The sequence below is a fragment of the Xenopus laevis genome, chromosome 4L (assembly GCF_017654675.1).
Source record: "Xenopus laevis strain J_2021 chromosome 4L, Xenopus_laevis_v10.1, whole genome shotgun sequence".
Classification (NCBI taxonomy): Eukaryota; Metazoa; Chordata; class Amphibia; order Anura; family Pipidae; genus Xenopus; species Xenopus laevis.
The window spans coordinates 51,170,048-51,193,359 of record NC_054377.1 but is presented as its reverse complement, the minus strand read 5'-3'; the positions used below and the strand labels follow the sequence as shown (position 1 = coordinate 51,193,359).

The following is a 23,312-nucleotide window of genomic DNA, read 5'->3' as shown; positions in this document are numbered from 1 at the left end:
AGAAATTAGCTAAGGGGCTTGTAAATGCTACAGACTAGTTCATATGACCAATTTATATCAGATATGGTCACATGAGTGTGGGCCAGGGATGCTGGGGGATCACACAGGTTGAACTAGTTGGATAATTGTCTTTTTTCAAATTAACTACGAAACCAGAATTACCTTCTATGGCTTAAACTAGATATATTTGGCTTGTTTGCTGGGGTTGTCAAAAGAATGAACATCATCAACACCCTTAGTTGTTGTCTCTATTATATTCCATCTGAAGAACCGTGTTGATCCTCATGTGATGCATTAAGAATCAGTACCAACTACTGTAGCAGCCCTTTATTATACAGGTATGGTATCCATTAATCCGGAAACTCGTTATCCAGAAAGCTCTGAATTACGGACATTTTTTAAAAATGATTTCCTTTTTCTTTGTAATAAGAAAACAGTACCTTGTAGTTGATCCAAACTAAGGTATAATTAATCCTTATTGAAAGCAAAACCAGCCTATTGGGTTTATTTAATGTTACATGATTTTCTAGTAGACTTAAGGTATGAAGATCCAAATTAAGGAAAGATCAGTTGTCTGGAAACCCTCAGGTCCTGAGCATTCTGTATAACAGGTCCCATACCTGTAATTGTTTTTTATGTCCAGTTAAACATCTGCTTTCCAAAATGATTGTTGCTCTTTATTATGTTGCATGTTCTTTTCTTTTTATTTCTAATTAGAAATGAAGACAGATCTCAATTTATTGCTGGAGTGTCTAAAGTTTCAAATACATAATCCTCAATCACAAAAAGGAACGTTAGCCGCTATTCATGCAATTTGTCAGAAAAACAGTAAGATATTTTTTGTAACATAAAATCCTTAGTAGTTATGATTAGTCATGTTTAGCATTATCATGAGTTAGCCATCTTATTTTAAGATACTCTTCAGATTTGGATAACCATTAAAAAAAAAAACACACCCACCCTTCACTATTTTACGGCCTCATTGCCCTGTGAAAAATAACACATCCTTCTAAAGCTCCGTAATTAATTTTGGTGTATATGTAGCCGTCTAAAATTCTGATGTATGAATAGAAACGGTGTAAATACTGGTGATGTGTACTGCTGCTTTTTACATCTTTTAAATCCAGAGATTCTTTGCTGTCTTTATTTGTCCCATAGCATTGACTTAAGTGGGTTATGTGTGCCTTTATACATGCCATGATTAGTTCTTTGAAATGGCTGATTTAAGCAGCAGTTTAAACAGCAACTAAATACAGCATTTACTTTACACTTCTTTTTACATTTTTTAAAGAGAAGGAATACCATTTTCTAGTTGGGAGTGCCAAATGTTAGGCACCCCAAGTGACTACTTTTACTCACCCTGGGCCGATGCTCCTATCAGCAGAAAACTGCACCAGCCCGGGGTTCTTCTAGCGAGCATCACAGAGAGATCCTTTTCTTCTTGCGGCTGCACATGCGCAGTAGATCGAAAAGTCGAACTTTAATAAAACAATTTCACTCTACTGTGCATGTGTCTGCCCGGGAAATTGACTGAATAAGCTGGAAGAGGATCTCTCTGTGGTGCTTGCTAGAAAAACCCTGGGCTGGTGCTTCTGCTGATAGGAGCACCGGCCCGGGGTGTCAGATAAGTAAAAGTAGTCACTTGGGGGTGTCTAACTTTTGGCACGCCAAGTATAAAATGGTATTCCTTCTCCTTTAAATGCGAAATATTTTTGCACCGTTGTATAGTCTTTCTATGCTTTACTGCATCAATCCTGCTTGTCATTGCAATTTCGTTCACATGTCCATGCTTCAGCACAAAACTGACCCAAACTACAGGTAGTGTACTATACCACCTTGTTCAAAGTGAGTTGAATGAATAGGGCTTGTGCTGGACATGAAAAATCTAGATGATTCTACTCCATGTTTGGTCCTTGCAAAGTAGATAATTAGATTACCGGTAAACAACCCCCTTGAGCATTGGACTGGATGGTCCGAAGCCCACAGGGTTTCTGCCACAGAGGTCCCCACTTGCAACTAAGAATGTGGCCGAGTGGAGAGATCAGGGGGCAGCTTGGGGGCAGTAGATGGGTGTGGGTTTGGGCCAGTGTGGGTTTGGGCCGGTGTGGGTTTGTACCAGGTTTGTACCCGATGCTCAGCCCGACCCTGACCTCAATTCCTTCACCTTTTTATTGTGATCTTGTTATAGTGTATCTTACAGATAAGCAGAAGTCCTTTATACAGGGGTATTATCTGTGCACTGGTTATCAAATTCACTACCTCACAAGGACCAGACATGAGGGGTCATTTACAATGCCACACAGCGTGAAAGCACAAATAAAGGCTGCAAACTGCTATTTTTTTGCACTATGCCCACTTTGTTGACATTATTCAAATTGCCTAAGGAACGCAGAGACCTGTGCTGTTTGAATCAAGTGCTGTCTGCATTAGATAGCGCGTGATTCAAAAATGGTGGAGGGAGGAGTGGCAGGAGATGCATCCCGTACCTCACCTCCAGCTCTAAGGGAGTGCAAATGCTGTGTAAATGAGCATTAAGAGACTCTCTTGGAAATGTAATCAGATCAGGTAACTTATATACTTTGTACTGTGTGAGTGTTTTATAGACTTTTACTGTATGAGCAGAATGAACACTAACTAATGCAATGCATTCAAACTGATCAAAACTTTTGGCACACCCTGTAATCGTACTGATCATTTTTTGTTTTTGTTTTCCTTTTTGTAGGTACTGCCAGCGATTATTTTAGAGAAATTGGGGGTCTTACTTTCGTCAGCATCTTAGCAAAGACAAGCCCTCATATTTTTGTAAAAGAAGCTTCTTTATTTACTTTGGGAGTTCTTGCAGAGAGCTGTGGTAAACCCATTTTAAAATACATTGCTTGAAAAACATTTGGTAATGTACATCATGAATATTAATGGATATACAATCAAAGCTTAATTTAAAATTCCTGCATTTAAAGTTTGAACACATTTTACATTGTATTTTTGTGGTTTAGTGATATAATGTTTTTCATCAGGTGATATTTCTAGATTTTAATACCAAAATGTTGGCCTGGTTTCCCTAAAATGCCAGTTTGTACTCTGTGAATGTTATTTTGTGAAATTGATAATAACACTAACCAGATGCAGCTCTTATGGCCATCCACAATTTACTTATAGGGGGTTATTTATCAAAGGTCAAACTTTATAGTTTTTTTATACCTCGAATAAACGCACAATGGCTCTAATTTAAGAAAAAACTTTAATGGATAAAACTGTAATCAGGGAGTTCGGCTTAACAACTCAAGAACTAGAATTAATTGAGTTTTTGGCTGTAAAAAACTCTAATTGCGAGAATTGATAGAGTTTTCGGACAAAACCCTCTGAAAAACTCGAACATCATGAAGGCTATTAACATCTCCAAATGGTTCAAGGGACTTCTGCCATTGACTTCTACATGACCTTGACAGGTTTTAGATGGTGTATTTTCAGATTCAAGATATTTCCAGGGTCGGGTATAATATTTCTTGAAAAAGATTTCTTTTAACCTGAAAAATAGATTTTTGACCAAAAAAAAAAATAACCTTGAAAACAGAACTCGGTCCTTAATAAATCTGCCCCATAGTGTTAGGCTGTGCATCTAACAAATTTTGTCCCAAAGTGTAAATTACTGTATTCCAAGATAAACTGACTCGTGTTTATATCCTTTAAATATTTAAAGTTTAACTTAATTCCCCAAATTTTCCCACATTTTGCACCATTTTTCATGGTCATCTGAAAACTATAAATTATTGTTCAACTGTATCTCCAAATCCTAGCTAGATCTTTCTCGTAATAAAGCAGGGTGAGAAGTAAATTTAAGGAGCATATGTACTAGCTGGATGTTTTTTTCCAACACACAGGGGCCGATTCACTGAGGGTCGAATATCGAGGGTTAATTAACCCTCGATATTCGACTAGGAATTAAAATCCTTCGACTTCGAATATCGAAGTCGAAGGATTTAGCGCAGATAGTTTGATCGAAGGATAATTCCTTCGATCGAACGATAAAATCCTTCGAATCTAACAATTCGAAGGATTTTAATCCAACGATCGAAGGAATATCCTTCGATCAAAAAAAGTTAGGCAAGCCTATGGGGACCTTCCCCATAGGCTAACATTGACTTCGGTAGCTTTTAGATGGCGAACTAGGGGGTCGAAGTTTTTTTAAAGAGACAGTACTTCGACTATCGAATGGTCGAATAGTCGAACGATTTTTACTACGAATCCTTCGATTCAAAGTCGTAGTCGAAGGTCCAAGTAGCCCATTCGATGGTCGAAGTAGCCCAAAAAAAACTTCGAAAATCGAAGTTTTTTACCTTCGAATCCTTCACTCGAAGTTAGTGAATCGGCCCCACAATGTCTCCTTTGGTTTGAATATCTATTTATAAAGCAGAAGATAGCATTTTCTTTTTCTTGTCTATCTTGACTACTGCTATATCCACAATAACATTTGCTCCTTATTTTGGTTGATTTCTAAGACCCATCATGGGATATTTGAGTGTGTCCTTTTGTCTGAGTCTTTTAGGAAGCTGTGAATACCCATAAGTTGTTGCTGAGATACAAAAATGCTGGAATATAAAATTACAGAATTGAGAGATGCTTCTGTTTGAGTAGTGACTTCTGTTTATTTCAGTCTTTTGTCAGCAAACCTTGTGCACCTTAGAAACCTTTGAAGATATCTGCTCAACCTTACTGAAAGAAGAATCTTCGCTGGATTTGAAAAGAATGTCTGTTTATCTATTTATGGTCTTAGTTTCTAACAACAGTAAGTTTGTTCATATTATAAGAGTTTTCTTGCATAATTTATGCAGGATAAATTAACTTTATTTGTTTTTTTTCCCTACGTCAGGAGCTGGGCAAACTCACTCAAGAATATCTGGATGTATTGATGTACTTCTATGTCTGTTTAGGTACATTATTAACATTATATGGTCCACATTTAAATAAAGCAGATGTGTTTTATGGTTCATAAAAATTTTTTTCAGAGAAATACCTTCATCCTGCAACATAGATGTACCTGATGGAACTTTAAATCGGTCTTATCAACTGTGGTCATCTGCTTGCAGTGGTCTTTGTGCATGTGCCAACAATCCTCAAAATGGTAATAAAGTTATGTTTAATGTTGCAGCTGTAAATGTTTTTTCACCACAAAGGGACCCTTCAGATCCATTTTATACCAGATTTTGTTTAAATTTTAGATGAAAACCAAAAATTGTGCTGCACAGCATTTTCTCAAGCAAAAGATTTGTTGAAGAATTCCATTAACCCTGAGATTGTACGTCCTGTCTGTTCTTTTATAAGTCTTGCTGTTGCAAATAACAGTAAGTAATGCAAAAATATGCAGAAATATATCAACAATAGTAGGCAATTACTGTACGGTACATATAGTTGTATTCCAGTGTTTTTGATGCAAATTATAGTTGTTTTTACGGAAAAATACAGTTGCTTGCATGGAAAAAATGTTACGTCTTTATAGAAATAAATCACTGCTAATTGGTTTGTAAGATTCAATCCCCTATATATAATAAAATAGCACAAAGTTTGCCCAGGTGCAATAACCTATAGCAACCAATAAAATGCTTGCTTTTAAACAGTTAAACAGTAAATGCTACCTGCAACCAACTTATTGGTTGACAATGGTGATAAATTGGTTATTGATTATTGGTTGATATAGATCTGAAACATAGTTTGCTACCTTATATTTACCTTACAGGTAGTCCCCATTCCTGCTCTCTCACCAGTGTAGTAGCCTTTCGACTGTTGTCTAATGTAAATTGAATATTTAAGAAATATTTAAAGAAAAAATATTTGGACAGGTGCAAACCATATTCTGGTTACAGGAAGGAGTAGCAGGTTAACAAATTCACAAAGATCGTAGGGAAAGTCAGAAGGTAGAAGGTGCTATAGAAAATGGTTTTAGTGAATATCTGTTTTATCAAATCTTCTGTGATATAGTTATAAATGTTGTGTTTTTTTTTAATTATTATTATTCTATAAATGAATTATTAGGAAATCTGAGCAATGCTTTTTACTCTTTTTACTCTTGCCTTAAGATTAGTAATCATATTTTTCCTTCAAGGTATTGTACAGGACTATTTTGCTTCTGTTGGAGGCTTAGATACTCTGGCTGATCTCTTTCTCCAGTTAGTGTCTAATTTACAAAGAGGATTGTCAAGTTCAAAGCTTGCTGTTGTGTTAACAAAGACAATGGATGCTTGTATTGCAAATAATCGTAAGCAATCGGTTTATTTGAATGTATTTAAACATATACGGTATACCAGAATCCAAAAACGTTTAATAAAATATATGCTTTACTTTTTTGTTCTTCAGCAACTTGCATTAGTTGCTTGTCAAAATACAACATTATATCATACCTGTTAGCACTGTTGACTGGTGAGCCACTTGACCCAGAAGACAAGTTTGCTGTTGTCCTTGCTTTAGGCCACTGCACTGAGAATTATGGTATGTGTTTCTTTCTTTCTTTTTTTCATTCATGTACTGTTCAGTGTTTTCATGTTTTCCCAAAGCTAACAAGGCAGCATTTAGTTCCATTTGAGTTGGTTAAACCCATAATGTCAAGTAAAGCCTGTGCAAAAATTCAAACGTGTGGGAAAAAAGTTATATGGTACTGGCCTCTCCCACCGCCAGCTGTAAGTACTGAGAAAAAATAGAATGCCAATACCTTAGTCGAAAATGGAGGGTTCCCAAATTTATAAAGTGCTCTGGACACAAGTAAAGCCTGTGGTCTGTGTTGGACAGAGGGGCCCGGATCACGGGGTCTGCTTCCTCAATATTAATAATGAAATCCCCCCTTCCCAGTCACTCTCCTACCTGTGGCTTTGTGAGCCTGGTAGAAATGGGACGGATGTATATGCACCATCAAACATGAGTTTGTGACTTTCTTTTAACAATAATGTATATTATTTTTTGTTTATAAATGAACTGGAGATTATGTTTTATAGCCCTAGCAATACAAAATAACAGCACTCAAAGCAATGCTTAGGGAAATTCTCAAAGTAGATTTACAGGAGCTTACAGAATTATCTAGTTAATTGGGGTCGAAAAGAGACAATAGTGCATCAAGTTTAACCCTACAAACACACATACACACACAATAAGGATTTGCTATATCTTAATTTGGATCAAGTACGAGGCACTGTTTTATTATTATAGAGGAAAGGAATTTTTTAAAATGTAATTATTTGATTACAATAGATGCAAGGGTGCAAGGAAGAGCCAGAGCTAGGAGCAAGCCAAAGGATTCAAGCCAAAACTAACTACCTTAATGAAATAAGGTACAGGAAGTGCTTAAATAAGGCACAGCTGTCTCTAATTGGTTGGTCTCAAGTAACCAATTAGACAGTAGGGCTGTTGTAAGAAAAACTGGTGGAGTAGTTAGAATCAGCATGTAACTGCTGGTTGCTGTCCTGGCTCAGTGGTAGAGACAAAACCACTAAGCAGTTAAAACCTGTCAAAAGCTTAATACTGTCTAGAGTTGCACAGTTTATCTACAAAAATCCCCAAATTCTTCTTAATTAAGGAGACCCCTCAACACAGTTCCATTTCATTTAGTGTATAATCAGTTTTTATCTTCTGATGAAAAACGAAGTAAATAATAAACCATAGATATAGAAAAAAGCATAACATAACATTTTGCATGAGTTGCCCCAGCAGACTTTTTAATGTTTTAGTTGCATTTATACAAATTTGTAATGCAATTCACAAACTTGCATTAATCTATATTGAACTTTATTTGCCAATTTGTTGTCCAGTTCTCCAGTTAAATCAGATTTCTCTGCAAAGAGGGAACATTATGCATGGACTTATACTTTTGGACAATTTATTATCATCATCAAAAATAGAGATAATACTTACAATGACAACTTCAAGGTAAAAAAAAAGGACCAAGGACAGGCCTCTTCAATACCCTGCAAGCAACACTGGTCCAATTATGAAATGTTCCATTTACAACCACTATTTGTAGTCTATTATTCTGCCACTTTTCTAGCCAAATACAAATATTATGGTCCAGGATAATATTTCTTAATTAAATAAGTAACCTTCTATGTGGTACTGTATCAAATTCTTTAGCAAAGGTTAAGTAGATTACATTCACAACCACCCTATTGACAATGTTTCTGTGAGAGTATTTGAGACATAACCAAACAAACATATCAAAATTGCTCTGTTGCTAATACACATCTACTCTCTACTCCATTTTATTTAGAGTTAGCCCCTAGTTTTTTCAGGATAAAAGTGTTTAAGAATCCTTTATAAAAATCTTTACTGTCTTCTATTTATGTTCACTGGCAAAATCTGAGAATAAAAAATGAAGTAAAGGTGTAATCAAAGTAAATTCTGGAATCTTAATGCAATCTATATTTAATTCATGTTTTATTCAACAGAAAGAAATCAATATGAGCTATTAAAAAGCAATGGCCTACCTGTCATCATTCAAATACTTACTGAGTCACAGGATGGAGAGCTGCACAAAGCAGCTACATTTGTTCTTCAAAACTGCAGAAATATTAGTGAGTCTTTCTTACTATAGTAGATTCTTATTTTATCCTCTCTACAGTGCAATTCTACAACTTCTCACAATTCACAAAAAGAATGTCAGGGCGGCAACATCTTCATACACTTAATTTTACTGTTCTCAAAGTGCTTTCATGGGGTTTTCATAAGAAACAAACATACATATGCTTAGAAAACTGGATTTGTGTACAGATGTGCATCTATTTTCATGCTCTGCATTATACTGTATATACATTAATATATCCACTTGAGAAATACCAAGTCTCTTCAGTGGTTATTCTGAAAAACATAGAACAAGGTAAGGTCTTTAAAGACAGGGTTTAAAGAGAGAAATAGCAAACTAATCAATGTGTAAATGTTTACCACCATTAACAAAAGTGCTTACCATGATAAATGATCTAAGTACTCAATTCAATAAATAAAAAAGGTGTTCCACGATAAGAGCAGTGCACTGCTGTTAATTATTGTGGAGGAATAATAAATGTGTTAGTGGTTGTAGATGTCATTTGAAGACAGCTTTTACAAATCCTTTCATTAGAGTATTTGAGGCCCCAGTTTAAAGAGCAGCATGTTTCAGCCAAAAAAAATGCATAATGAGTAAATTAAAGGGATCCTGTCATCGGAAAACATGTTTTTTCCAAAACAAATCAGTTAATAGTGCTACTCCAGCAGAATTCTGCACTGAAATCCATTTCTCAAAAGAGCAAACAGATTTTTTTATATTCAATTTTGAAATCTGACATGGGGCTAGACATTTTGTCAATTTCCCAGCTGCCCCTAGACATGTGACTTGTGTCTGCACTTTAGGAGAGAAATGCTTTCTGGCAGGCTGCTGTTTTTCCTTCTCAATGTAACTGAATGTGTCTCAGTGAGACATGGGTTTTTACTATTGGTTGTTGTTCTTATATCTACCAGGCAGCTGTTATCTTGTGTTAGGGAGCTGCTATCTGATTACCTTCCCATTGTTCTTTTGTTTGGATGCTGGGGAGAAAAAGGGAGGGGGTTGATATCACTCCAACTTGCTGTACAGCAGTAAAGAGTGATTTAAGTTTATCATAGCACAAGTCACATGACTTGGGGCAGCTGGGAAATTGACAATATGTCTAGCCCCATTTCAGATTTCAAAATTAAATATAAAAAAATCTGTTTGCTCTTTTGAGAAATGGATTTCAGTGCAGAATTCTGCTGGAGCAGCAATATTAACTGATTCATTTTGAAAAAAAAGGTTTTTTCCCATGACAGTATCCCTTTAAGTATATTTAGTTAGTACCGGTCTTTTGGCTGTATAGGCTTACAGGTGCACCACTGTCAAAAAATTTTCCATCCTATTCTAGAATTCTTTTTTGTTGTGTTTACCATTCTAGAGTGTAGAGGAGTGCCCACAACTTGAGTCCTTGCTTTGACTAGACAATCAGCCTCTAGGCTGACACATAAAAAATAACTGGCCTTGTGTTAGCCTTTGAATTAAATCATTCAATAATCCCATATCAGCATCCTTTTTGTAATACAGGTATAGGATCCCTTATCCGGAAACCTGATATCCAGAAAGCTCCGAATTACAGAAAGTTCCATAGACTCTATTTTATCCAAATAATCCAAATTTGTAAAAATGATTTCCTTTTTCTCTGTAAATATAATAAAATAAAATAGTAGCTTGTACTTGATCCCAACTAAGATATAATTAATCCTTATTGGAAGCAAAACCAGTCTATTGGGTTTATTTAATGTTTAAATGAATTTCTAGTAGACTTAAGGCATGAAGACCCAAATTACAGAAAGATCAGTTATCCGGAAAACCCCAGGTCCCGAGCATTTTGGATAACAGGTCCCATACCTGTATTCCCTTTTTTAATTTTTGTTTTTATAAAATGAAATCTGGCCCTTTGATTCAGTCCGCTGAATGTTGGTTGGACTCTTTTCTTTCAATGTAGACTACTGTTATGAAACTCAGTTGGATCTTGGTCATGTTCTTAATTATGTGGAATGTCATGATTTTGTTACAGTTTTGTGTAAAAAGAGTCAGAAAAGAGTAAGAAATGTAACAAAAGCAATGTAAGAAAACATGTAAACAGCTTCTAAACATATTTAGTTTCAGCTGTGTATAAGAGAGTGGAAGCATCTTTTAATCCTATGTTATAATTAGATAATTAGGATATGAACTTAAAGGAAAAGAAATGGGAAATCACTGGTGGGAGAGTTGCCAAAAGTTACCCCCCCCCCAGTGATTGTGTTCACTTACTTGGGCAGGTACTCCAGTAAGCAGAAAACTGCAGCAAAACAGTATTGTTCTCAGCAAGCAAGCAATCCTCTTCCTGCTTCTTCCTTTTTTTTACATGGGTGCGCATGTGCAGTTGAGTGAAAAGCTGAGCTTTAACGAATAAGATGGCTTTTCACTTTACTGCACATGCATCGGCCCGGGGTAGTGATCAAAGATGAAGCAGAAGAAGTGTATCGCTCTGTGGTGCTCTCTGAGAAGAATCCCAGGCCAGTACCGTTTTCTGCTAACAGGAGCACCAGCCTGGGGTACCAGGTGTGAATAATAGGGTAGGGAGTACAATAGCCAGAAAGGGCTCTGTACGACAAAGAACAGAGAATAAATCAGGTATAAGGAACAAATGATAAATAAGGAAGAGGCTCAGACTGGGGGCCTGTACATTCTGGCAAATGATAGAGAGGCTTCTATAAAATGCCATATAGACAGTCAATATTTATTGGGCCTGTAGGTTGTTGTTTGGGCCTTTGTGTGCTTGATATACCAGGGCCTATTCTTAGTCCAGACCTGATTTTGCTTTCCCTGTAAAGCTAAGATTATATCAATGACTATAAGGCAGAATCTGACAACCTGCTCATCATTGCCATCTACTGTACAAGTGAAATTACCAGTGTAAAAAGCTGCCATCACTGCATTTAGACTTTGCATGCAGTAACACTCCACTGCTTTCACAAGGAACCTGATGTTCTACTTGGCTGAAGTTGGAGGACCTTAGCCAGGAGCACATTGTTGTGTGGCCAACATGGTAAGAGAGGGATTATTTCAAGGTGTAACAGGTCTTCTTGACCCATAAACCATAGCATGGTATATTTATCAGGCCTTTACAAAGACATCAGGGATATCATTTTCTAGTATTTGTATTTAGTAATTAGCAGCAACATCAACAGGACAGGACTTAACTTAAACTCAACAGGATTTAGCTAGAGTGTCCCACAGATAGTTCATGTGTAGCTAAGCTGGTATACTGCAGTAAATACAAGATAACTATGAATAGAAAATAAGGGTTTAGTTCTCCTTGCATATATATGCAGATACGCCCCTATACTGCCAAAGTTTATATGTTCTGCTGTATTTTATTTTCATTATGCTCTTTTAATAAGAGGAGTTAGAAGAAGAAAAATTGTCTAACCTGCAAGTCAATCAAAACATTTGGAGTAGTACGTTCGGCTATGTGTAGTTTCTTTTCATTTTAGGTGCCTGTATTTAAGGATTTATAAGGTTAATAGCGCACCTCTCTTGCTGACTTCTATTACTCACAGTGGAAGTGTGGATCCACTATTTTTTGGTGCTGCTTTCCCCGACCCGACTATTTGTGCAACAGCGCAGCCTTCACTCAATTTTCTTTAATCAAAACATTTGTATGTTTGAGCAAAAATGTTTAATTGTCATTCATCTAGATCAGTTTCAAAATCATGGGCCTCATTAAGCAGTTATGTTATAAAAGCCTGATCAATACTGGATACATTAATTGTGCTCATAATCTTTGCATTTTTCAGTGCAGTATGTTTTTCTTGTCTTTTTTTTTCTTTCATAACATTTGTAAGTGCCACAATCTGCATTCATGCTTGTCTCCTTATTAAGAGGCATACTTTATTACACTATACCCCTTTAGTATCCCTCACATGCTCTTTAATTACCTGACTTTGCTAGCCATCAACCCTAACAAGGCAATCAATAGCATTGCACCACTCTCTCCAGCACCCTTTTCGTGTTTGGTTTGAGCACCCTGGATGGGGTCCTAGTCCCTTTGGCTGGACTCGCAGGCCATGACACGCCCTGGGGGAAGCTTCGGCAGACCCAGGGTAGACGGGCTCCCCCTAGCTTCGGCAAAGGGGAGTCCAAAGGACCCCAAACCCCTAGGCCCTCCCTAGTTTCGGCGAAGGGGGACCCACCCGCTCAAGCTATCCACGGGCGGTGCCTGGGACACTTGGTCAATGGAGCCCATGCCTTCGGGTAGGACTCGGAAGGATGATTTAATATCATATGTGTGTGGGTCAGCACAGCAGCACTTTTGCACCGCACGCTTTTCATTTTGCTTTCACTTTTCTCCACCTGTGCCTTTTGGCTAGGTGGGAATTTTTTTTTATACCTTCGGGCACCCCAAGCACTTATTTTGCACTTATTTTTTGATGGCACTTATTTTTTACACGTGTGTTTGTCTTGTTTGTCTTGTCTTAAACTGTACACTCGGGCTTTGGTGGCACGAATAGAGTCCTTCTGGGCTCTGCCTCCAGGCCAAGGATTTTGTGCTCCGGGTGAAGCTTCGGCGGACCCCGGGGTAAAGGGTCTCTCCCTAGCTGTGAGGCAAAGGAGACCCTAGAGAACCTAGCCCCCCCGTCTGGCCTTTTGTGCCGGGGGGGTCGGGAAGGCGGGGATCAATTTGGTGCCTTCCTGACATTCATGTTTTTTTCGTAGAAAAAACTCGAATCAAGGTTTTTTAATTTGATTTGAGTTTTAGGGTCGATTAAATTTGTCTGAGCTGGGAAAATTCGATTTTATAAATACATTTTGATTGGTCGAATTTCAAGTTTATGGGAGTTTTATAAAACTCACATGAATTCCAAATTCGACCCTTGATAAATGTGCCCCTTGGAGTAATTATGACCAATAAATTGAATTTTCATTTCTTCCACAAAGCTAATGCATTATCAATCAAACTAACTGAAGAGGCTCCAGCTGTATTAGCAGACTCCAGTGACAAGACAAGAATGAAGCAAATGTTTGATTACTGGAAAAAGGCAAAGAATGTATATAAACAAATAGAACATTTAGAAAAACAACATAAAGAGGTTAGTCTACAATGCCAAGAAAAATAAATGCATTTTATTTTGTAAAATGCATAATTGCTTTTATATTTTGTATTTGAGTGTGTGTTGTATGTGATGTATGTGATGTTTCTTAGGGGTTATCCCCAACAGATCTCTGTTTTTGCTTTCAGTACTTGCTTCCAAAGTCTGTGTCCTACATGCATGCAGGGCCGCCATCAGAAATCGCAGGGCCCCATACGGCAAATTTCCTGGGCCCCTGGACTGCACCCACCACAAGCCCCACCTACAGGTCCGCCCTCCCCACCCCACAGTAAAAAAAAATATATTGGTGGCTAGGGTTCCCACATGTTAAAAAAAAAAAATATTGGTGGTCAGGGCCCCCCATAAAAAAACATTTGTGGTCAGGACCCCAGATAAAAAAAACATTTGTGGTCAGGGCCCGCCATAAAAAAAATATTTGTGGTCAGACCCCCCCCCAAAAAACATTTGTGGTCAGGGCCCCCCATAAAAAAACGTTTGTGGTCAGGGCCCCACATAAAAAAAAAATTTGTGGTCAGGGCCCCCCCCAAAAAAATATTTGTGGTCAGGGTCCCCCATAAAAAACATTTGTGGTCAGGGTCCCCCATAAAAAACATTTGTGGTCAGAGCTCCCATAAAAAAACATTTGTGGTCAGGGCCCCCTATAAAAAAAAAATTTGTGGTCAGGTCCCCCCATGAAAAAATATTGGTGGCTAGAACCCCGCATGGTAGAAAAAAAAATCGGTGGCCAGTGCTCCCCCACATTAAAAAAATATTGATGGCCAGGGCCCCTTAAACGTCTATGTAAAGAAACTTTAAAAAGTTTAAAAAAAATTGGTGCCCAGGGCATGTTGCACTTACTTCATTAGTGTGGCCCACCTGCTGTCAGTGAGCAGCCAACTTCAGAAGGGAGGAGGGGAGCACTGGTGGCTGCATCTTCTTCCAGTGACAGCATTTTTTCCCTTACTGGTCACAGAATTTCAGGTCCCGGTAAAGCTGCATGGTGATTGGATGAGCTGGAGGGGAAGGTCAAACTTCAGTTACCAATCCCTGAGCAGCTCAACTGGGACTTAAACTCTGTGACCAATAAGGGAAAGGAATGGTCAGACGATACCTGCCCTGTGCTCCTGCCCTGCCTTCCTGAAGTCGGCAGCTCTCAGAAAGCAGGGGGGCCCGGCTAACCAAGTAAGTGTGGCGCATCCGGGCCCCCTCATGTATATTGTCTTCAGTGATACAACTAGTATGTTTTACCCAGAATTACAGTAAGGGTTAAGCCTGCCAAAATCTTTAAGCTGCTGCTACGCACAATTTATGGTGAAACATGGATTTATAGCATGTAACCCATTTGTAAATTGTGGCAAATTGCATCCACATTATTATGACTGTCACAAGGGGGACATGGACATTCATATTTATACTCCTCTTCAATGGAGCATGATTTAGCAACTACAAAAAGACAGCAAGTGAACACATATACATCCACCCATGCAGTGAGCAAAGTGCAATCGCCATGGTTTTTCCCACAATGAAGCGTTTAAGTGCAGAATTCCAGCACCATTACTATCGCAATTACTCTCATGACGCAATTACTCTTGACGCAATAACCTTCCGTAATCGTGGCCAATCAGGGGTAATCTTGCACTAGCGATGCCACCCCCTCTCCTGCTCTGCGCTTAAGAGCGGGTCAAAAGGGGGGCCACATCGCTAGTGCATTGAGAGCTATAGGTTTTACGAAACAGAAATTCACCTCTTAAAGAAGAAGGAAAGCTACTGAGGCAGATTATTGCAAAATAGATTAGACGCAATAGTGCAAGCTAGAACACTATATTTATTCTGTAGATTGCTTTACCATACCTGAGTAAACAGCTCTAGATGTTATATCTGGTTGTAGAGAATAGCAGCTGCCATATTAACTTGGTGTGACATCACTTCCTGCTTGAGTCTCTTCCTGCTCACTCATAACTCTGGGCTCAGATTACATCAGGAAGAGGAGGGAGGGGAGAGGAGCAAATTGAGCATGCTCATGCCTAGCCCTAGAGGTTTAAGCTGAAAGAAGGAAGTCTGATACAGAAGCCCATGTGTACACAATAGAAGGACAGAAATGTGGTGTTTCTTTTGACAGAGGACTCAGAGCAGCATTACGTTGATGGTTTATTGGTGTATTTATATAGTGTATATAGTGTATTTATATAGACCTTTCTGATAAAGCTTACTTGTCATTGCCAGGGGCAGTAAGCAGCCAGTTACCAGCGGCGGCTTTTTCACTGGCCGTTTACTGCCGCCTGAAGCAAGGTCCATTATTAAAACAACAGCGAGTATGCTCTATCCAAATCAGGTGTAGTTGTACTCACTATTTTCTAAATATGCCTGGTGTAATTTCCAGTGTTCTTGCATTATTGACAGTGTTTTCCAACATTATTTCCAGTATTTGGCATGCAAGTGTCATGCGTGCCCTTTTCTTTTGGTAGTGGGCACTGAGGGAACCCTGCAGCTATAGGGTCACCACCTATTTTTTGTTGTTGAGAAAACGGGCGGGGGTAGGGTTGCCTCCAGGCCGGTATTTTACCGACCTAGCCGGTAAAAATGACGGTTGATCCCAATGTTATTAATAGGGAAAAAATATAAATATATAGGAAGGCCGGTATTTTTTCCAGAAAAGGTGGCAACCCTAGGCGGGGGGCGAGCCGGTGACATAGGGATGGGCCAGAGATGTTGGGGGGGCGGGACTGATGACGTGGAGATCAGCGACTGGCTGAATGCCATGTCATTCACTTCAATGTCCAGTCCGGATTTGCTATTTTGGAAATCCAGAAAGGGCAGTCCTTCCAAAAACCGTCTCTCTGGGTGAAATCCGGTGGCAACCCTATGCATCTACCACCTGATCCGGATGTGCACAAATGTATGGAAGTGCTAAGAGTGTATTTAATGAAAGCTGTGTTTCTATCAATTGACACTGGGGAGAGTGCGGGGACTGCAGATTTATGTGACTCTTGGGTCTTCCTTATTAACACTGGACGAATAACATAAATATTTTAATTCACACCATTTCTTACTGTATAGGAGACGCTTCTATTGTCTACACTTATGTAGGTGATAGTCCCTGGTGAGGTGCTGGTGGTAAGAGATACAAAATAGTTGGCATGAAGCATTGATTCTATCATTTTTTCTATTTCCTCTGAGTAAGTTATGGTGCTGAGTTTTGAGTACAACACAAGTTGGATGACACTTAATCCAGCCCCTCAATATGACCACTTTGTTGTTTTTATTTTGTTTGTGTGCTGTTTATTAAAAAATGATTTACCAATAAATATATCTATTTTTTTTAACTAATGAATTACAAGTTAAGTTTTAATTCAACACTTTGCCATGATGAAATTTAGGAAATTTAGGAATAAATAATGTGTACCTAGATAATTTGACTCCTATTTTTTCCTTTGTATGCAAATGATATTAAATTAAAATGATATTAAATGAAAACCAATGTTTTATGTATATGGGGTATATGCTTCCCTATTTCATTGTCTTTAGGACATATAGTTCTAGCACAGATATATATGTCTTTGCTTACATTATTAGCAGTGTTTTACACAGAAATCTTGTAAATAATATGGTTTATACAACACTTTTTTATACATTTTAAAAAGTATTGAATACAGTACTTGATGCCCAGCTTCAGACTGATTACATTATTTAAAAAAAAATGTATGATTAGGTACATTGTATTTAATTTATTGATTTTTATTGTTAGATTCATGCAAATCCTACCATTGTCATTCCAGTAAAAGAAAATATACATGATAACAGTAAGGTATATGTATAGCTGTTTAAATATACAGCAGCAGTAAAGAATTCAGTTATTATCTTCTGCTGAATGTATCACCCTAGATGTTTTTTTTTTTAATTGTGTAAAATGTACTCTTCTTTTTTGCAAGCTGATTGTGGGCATCACTGGTACAGTAGCAGATTGTTTTTTTTTTTTTTAATTTTACAGGAAAATGTAAAGAGGCAGATATTTGCAGATGTAACCTCACAGCACCACGCTGCTGCTTCAACATTCATTCCTGCAGGTAATATTAGTGGTGACAACCAAGCTGAGCCAGAAAGGAATCACATGGACTTACCCTGCAGAGATTCAGACTGCAACTCAGACACTTCCATAAATAACCCTCCTCCAAGGGATCCAGTCCTTCAAACTAAGCAGCATCATATAAAGAAGAAACATTATGAAGAAGTCCTGCAGCCTCCTAGGTTCGCACAGGAACCCAGAAGAAATAAAACTACCTGTAGGACTGACTCTAAAAAAACCAAGGGTATCAACTGCAGGTACAAGTGTTAGTTTATGAAATATCAAATCAGTTACAAGTTTGACTGCAAAGTAGGATACATCTTTACAGTGATCAGATAATGAAAATATACCACTGGTGATATATGAATACAAGTATGGGGTCCGTTATCCGTAAACCCTTCGATAGACTCCATTTCATCCACATTATCCAAATTTTTAATAATGATTTCCTTTTTCTTTGAAATAATAAAACAGTACCTTGTACTTGATCCAAACTAAGATATAATGAATCCTTATTGGATGCAAAACCAGCCTGTTGGGTTTATTTAATGTTTACATAATTTTCTAGTAGACATAAATTATAAAGATCCAAATTACGGAAAAGACCCGTAATCCGGAAAACCCCAGGTCCCGAGCATTCTGGATAACAGGTCCCATACCTGTATCTGATTTTCATTTTAATCCAATTATGGTTTAGGGCGAGCATTCAAAATAAATAAAAGACAAAATGCATTAAATACTTGTGGTTGACAAAAAGCACCGTATCAAAATAAGTAATTTTGTAATAAGTAATTTCCCATGGTGGACCAACAAAACTCTTAAGAATAACAAAGTTAGGCCCCATATTTGCAGAAAGTGCTTAAAGCACCCTTGAATTTAAAATATACATTTAATCATAACTTTCCCATTATGGTAATAGTGCGGCAAGGCAAATAGCAAGGGGAAGAAGTTAATCAAAGAAAATATGGTATATTGCAGGACAAATCCAAGGCAGTAAACTTCAACTGCAAAATGTTTATTGGGGAAGTAATTGCAGCAAGTTTACTGCCTTGGATTTGTCCTGCAATATACAATATTTTCTTTCATTGTATCATTCGGGGTGTTGAGACAGGACACCCCTGCAGGATAACCTACAGAAGAACCAGTACTGGTGAGCTACAGTTTACCTAATTACAAGAATTTGCATTTTTTAAAACTGTCTCTCCTGAATCCAAAAAAAATACATTTTAAGTGCTATATTCTGATTTAAGTATGATCTTCCTTCTGTTAAAGAGCCCGCGGAATTTGGCTATGTATAAACATTGGTGAATAATTTTAATAATAAGGCTGTCTGCCCTGAGATAAGCAATGATTTATTGTATACATTATTATGTGGCATATGACTCCTGACAGTATCTCCACATAATTCTGTGAGATGATACATAGCAGAGTATAAATTAAGTCATAGTTATATGATATAATGCTTGCAGGTTAATGAAATTATATGAGCACAAATCAGTATTTGAGTCTGAGGCTGACAGAGAATGAATGATAGCCACATTTAAACTATCTGTTGCATTACAATTTGCACTAACACTGAATATTTTATTTATTTATGTTGAAGGGAGGAGACATTTAATCAGACCCTGACTTTGAGTGAAGACAAGAGCAAAGCAGGATACCAAGGTAAAGAGGCAGATAGGTATTTCTCTGCTTGGGGTATTGCTTTGTAAATTGAATGATTACAAAATTAAGGGATGCATTTGATCTATAATTTGGCTGACTACTAAATCATCCAGTACAAATATTTCCAGCAATATCTGTGAATAATTTTTTTTTTTAAGTTTTAGCGGCCAAGTGCTTTAAAGTCCCATGATATTAGTGTTCAGCTAAATCCACCCCCTAAGTATTTGACTGAATATGGAATAAAGTGCAGCTGTATCAGGCTTTGGATGATAATTTGCTTTGTATGTGCATTACTCATACGCTGAAACCTCAAATTTACATTCCCTGATTGTACATTTTCCCTCATTTTACATATGTGGTTCCACTTATATATCAAGCATTATACAATTGCTGATTTTACATTGTCCTGGATTTTACACCACTTTTTTCTGGTCCCCTGAAAAAAGTAAAATGGGGGTTCTACTGTATTGTAAGAATGAAGCACTACTGCCATAGTTTTGCTAGCTGAACTACACTTAAGTTGTGCATACATCGGTGTAAGCCCAGCACGTTCCTTGGGCTTCCTTTGCATTTGCCACAATGGAAGATACACCATTCCTCACCTGCTGACTGCCCCTTACCTGATACCTGTAGTATCTGCAGGAAAATGTTGAGCCTGATTGTGACAGGTGCAAATACATATTTTTACACTTTTACTTGGAAAGTTAATATATAGAAGTGTCATAACGTCTCATATAGAAGTGTCATAAGTGTCACTGTGGACCTGTTGACAGGACCAACAGAATCGCTTTTTGTACCTTTTTATTTTGGTTTTTAGATCCCTTGACTTTATGCTCAGACATCATTGACAAAGAGATTTGTACTATTCTTTCTTCCGAAAACACAAGTGATAAATCAAGGTGTGCAGGTAAATAATTGTCTTTAAGGAAAACATACTGAACATACTGTTTGTCTATTTTTGTATTTAAGTAAAATCTGTTGTTTTTAAATTCTTGAGCTAAACTGGGTAAATGGAGAAACCAAAACTACTTCTAGTTTCCAACTACCTGGTTCTTGAAGCATTTGTGGGAATAGGACATGTGATCCTAGTACTTGTGTGATTGGCAGATGGTTATACCAGAAGCAGAAGAGATGAAAAAAGGCCAAATCACAACAGATGTTTTTTGTATCCACGTATCTGCCCGATATCAGTGTGCAAGAATAATCTCTATTTAAACCAACTAAGCTGATAACAGGAAGTAGTCATTTCGAAAACCAAACAAAAAATGTTTTTTAAATACATTAAATAGGTACAGAACGGATTTACTTGCACATGTGTATGAAACTTGTACAGTTTTATGTCTTGCCACCACAATCTGCTCTATGGGTTTTCCATGAGATTTGCAATGACAGAGAGCACTCTGTTCACATACTATGCTGGAAACTTTTCCAGTCCAATGTTTTGTGTTTATTTTTTTTTTCTTGTATTACTTATACTCTAGGGGGCAGATTCACTAACTTCGAGTGAAGGATTCGAATGAAAAAAATTCGAATTTCGAAGTATTTTTTGGGTACTTCGACCATCGAATTGGTTAAATTAGTTCGAATTCGAACGAAATCGAACGATTCGAAGTAAAAATCGTTCAACTATTCGACCATTCGATAGTTGAAGTACTTTCCCTTTAAAAAAAACTTCGACCCCCTACTTCGGCAGATAAAACCTACCGAAGTCAATGTTAGCCTATGGGGAAGGTCCCCATAGGCTTGCTAAACTTTTTTTGATCGAAGGATATTCATTCGATCGTTTGATTAAAATCCTTCGAATCGTTCGATTCGAAGGATTTAATCGTTCGATCGAACGAAAAATCCTTCGATCGTTCGATCGAACGTTTAGCGCTAAATCCTTCGACTTCGATATTCGAAGTCGAAGGATTTCAATTCGAGGGTCGAATTTCGAAGTATATTTAACTTCGAAATTCGACCCTTAGTGAATCTGCCCCCAGGTGTGCAGTTGCCAAATCATTTTCTTAGAGCTTTTGCCTCTCTGCTTGTCAGTAATTGAACAACGCTGCATCTTGAACAACGCTTCTGTATCTGGGCTGCTGGAAATGGAGTTGCATTAAGGCAGTACCTGTTACTTGGGATATAGTCAGAAAAAAACATAAAGTGATTTACACAAGTACACAGACGTTGCCAATGTTCCTAAACCTTTAAAGGCACTGTACAACCCTTTGTTAAACATGAGCCAAATTAATAGGGCTTGTTCTGAGCAAATGTTTTGCCTATTGTCTTGATTGCAAAAAAATATGGTTTTCATTTTCATTATTTCTTGACTAAAACAGAGCAAACAAAGAGGTTGAAGCTACTCCATGTTTGCTCCTTGCAAGGTAGATAATCATATTTCCAATATACTTCACCCTCCTTTCACCTGCTTTGTTATTAGTAATCCATTATGATGGGAATTATCTGTGCACTGAATTATCTACCGTGTAAGAACTAAACATGGAATACCTTCAGTTTCCCCAGAGGCCCTGTTTAACTCAAAAATAAAAACCAACTGGCAAAAAGTATGTTCTGCACAAGCCCTGTTCATTGAGTTCATGCTGAACAAGGGGGTATAATCCCCTTTAATACACTATAATAAAGATAAGAAAATATCATAACAAATCATATATATAAACACGTGTAGTGCCTTTTGCTCATTTATTTTGCAGGATGTTTAGCAACAGGGATGGCCATGAACAGCAGGAACTGTACAAGTATTTTGCGTGATTCCTCGCACTTGTGTGATCATCACATGGTTATAGTAAAAGCAGAAGAGCAGTATAAAAGTGAACTAAAGAAATTACTACATATAAATGGTATTTATGAACCCATTAAAGTAATAACTACATCACAAAATATCAGCTGTTTGATAATAAAACACCTTATCACACCTTTAGGGGGCAGGTCTGTCCAGGGTCTGGCTACACTCTTTTTATCTAGCACTGGGTACAGAGTGCAGTGGGGCCAAGGCAACTCTGTCCTCACTGCCTTCCATTGACCAGGCAGTATGTACAGGGCCTTAATGCAGCCTGGTGGATTGCCCTCGCACATTTGCCCCCTGCCTTCTGAATCCTACTTCAATAGAGAAGGCAGGGTGCAAAGTGAAAAAAACAAGGGCAATCCACCATATTTTTACACTTTGTCCTCATGAATACAATGCTGTGTTTGGCAGCACTGGATTCATAAAGAGTGAGGAGAAGCATGTAAGTGTTGCCTTTTCCTCCCTCTCCCTACTCATCCCCTCACAACAAGATGCAGGCTGTATCAGGGACCTGATGGGAATAAACCGTTTGTGGGCTTTTTTGGGTGTGTAAAAAAATGCAGCACATTGGAAGAACAGACATAATAAATTATTTACGGACAATGGATATTAACAATATTATTGTGTATACATAATATACTTAATGCCGAGTATCTTACTGACTGTGTTACTGCAGAATAGGCCAATATGGCAATGTAGTTATCTTTATCTAGAAGTTTTTCTTTAAGGGGGTTGTTATTCCTCACAATCTGTTTTTAGCTAATAAAAGGATAATCCTTTATTCATATGTGCACTAATTAATTTCTTTAATCATCTGACCACAATCACTCTTTCCTATTAGTTCCTGTTTCCAGAATGCTCTGGACCTGGGGTTTTCTGGACAACGGATCTTTCAATAGTTCAGATCTTCATACCTTAAGTCTAATAGAAAATCATGTAAATATTAAATAAAGCCAATAAACTGGTTTTGCTTCCAATAAGGATTAATTATATCTTAGTTGGGATCAAGTACAAGGTACTGTGTTATTATTACAGGGAAAAATTCAATCATTCTGAAAAATTTTGATTATTTGGATAAAATGAAATCTTTAGGAGATGGCCTTTCCATAATTCTGAGCTTTCTGGACAACGGGTTTCCTGATAATGGATCCCATAGTAGTGCAAAAGTGAAAGTACTCCATATCA

General features: G+C 37.6%; 1 protein-coding gene across 2 annotated transcripts in view; it reads left to right on the top strand.

The window, feature by feature from the left end:
* LOC108704824 (telomere repeats-binding bouquet formation protein 1) overlaps positions 1 to 23,312 on the top strand; it is a 32,733-nt gene that overhangs the window by 2,235 nt on the left and 7,186 nt on the right. Inside the window, exons 3-16 of one of the 2 annotated variants that reach the window (XM_018241508.2) lie at positions 718 to 828; positions 2,723 to 2,851; positions 4,652 to 4,783; positions 4,868 to 4,928; positions 5,004 to 5,119; positions 5,217 to 5,339; positions 6,098 to 6,250; positions 6,349 to 6,480; positions 8,424 to 8,549; positions 13,463 to 13,614; positions 17,603 to 17,934; positions 19,281 to 19,342; positions 20,160 to 20,249; positions 22,036 to 22,182. In XM_018241508.2, the coding sequence (XP_018096997.2) occupies positions 718 to 828; positions 2,723 to 2,851; positions 4,652 to 4,783; positions 4,868 to 4,928; positions 5,004 to 5,119; positions 5,217 to 5,339; positions 6,098 to 6,250; positions 6,349 to 6,480; positions 8,424 to 8,549; positions 13,463 to 13,614; positions 17,603 to 17,934; positions 19,281 to 19,342; positions 20,160 to 20,249; positions 22,036 to 22,182 (1,866 nt within the window). The remainder of the gene's footprint in view (positions 1 to 717; positions 829 to 2,722; positions 2,852 to 4,651; positions 4,784 to 4,867; positions 4,929 to 5,003; positions 5,120 to 5,216; positions 5,340 to 6,097; positions 6,251 to 6,348; positions 6,481 to 8,423; positions 8,550 to 13,462; positions 13,615 to 17,602; positions 17,935 to 19,280; positions 19,343 to 20,159; positions 20,250 to 22,035; positions 22,183 to 23,312) is intronic. The other variant, XM_041590160.1, reaches the window with a different exon arrangement.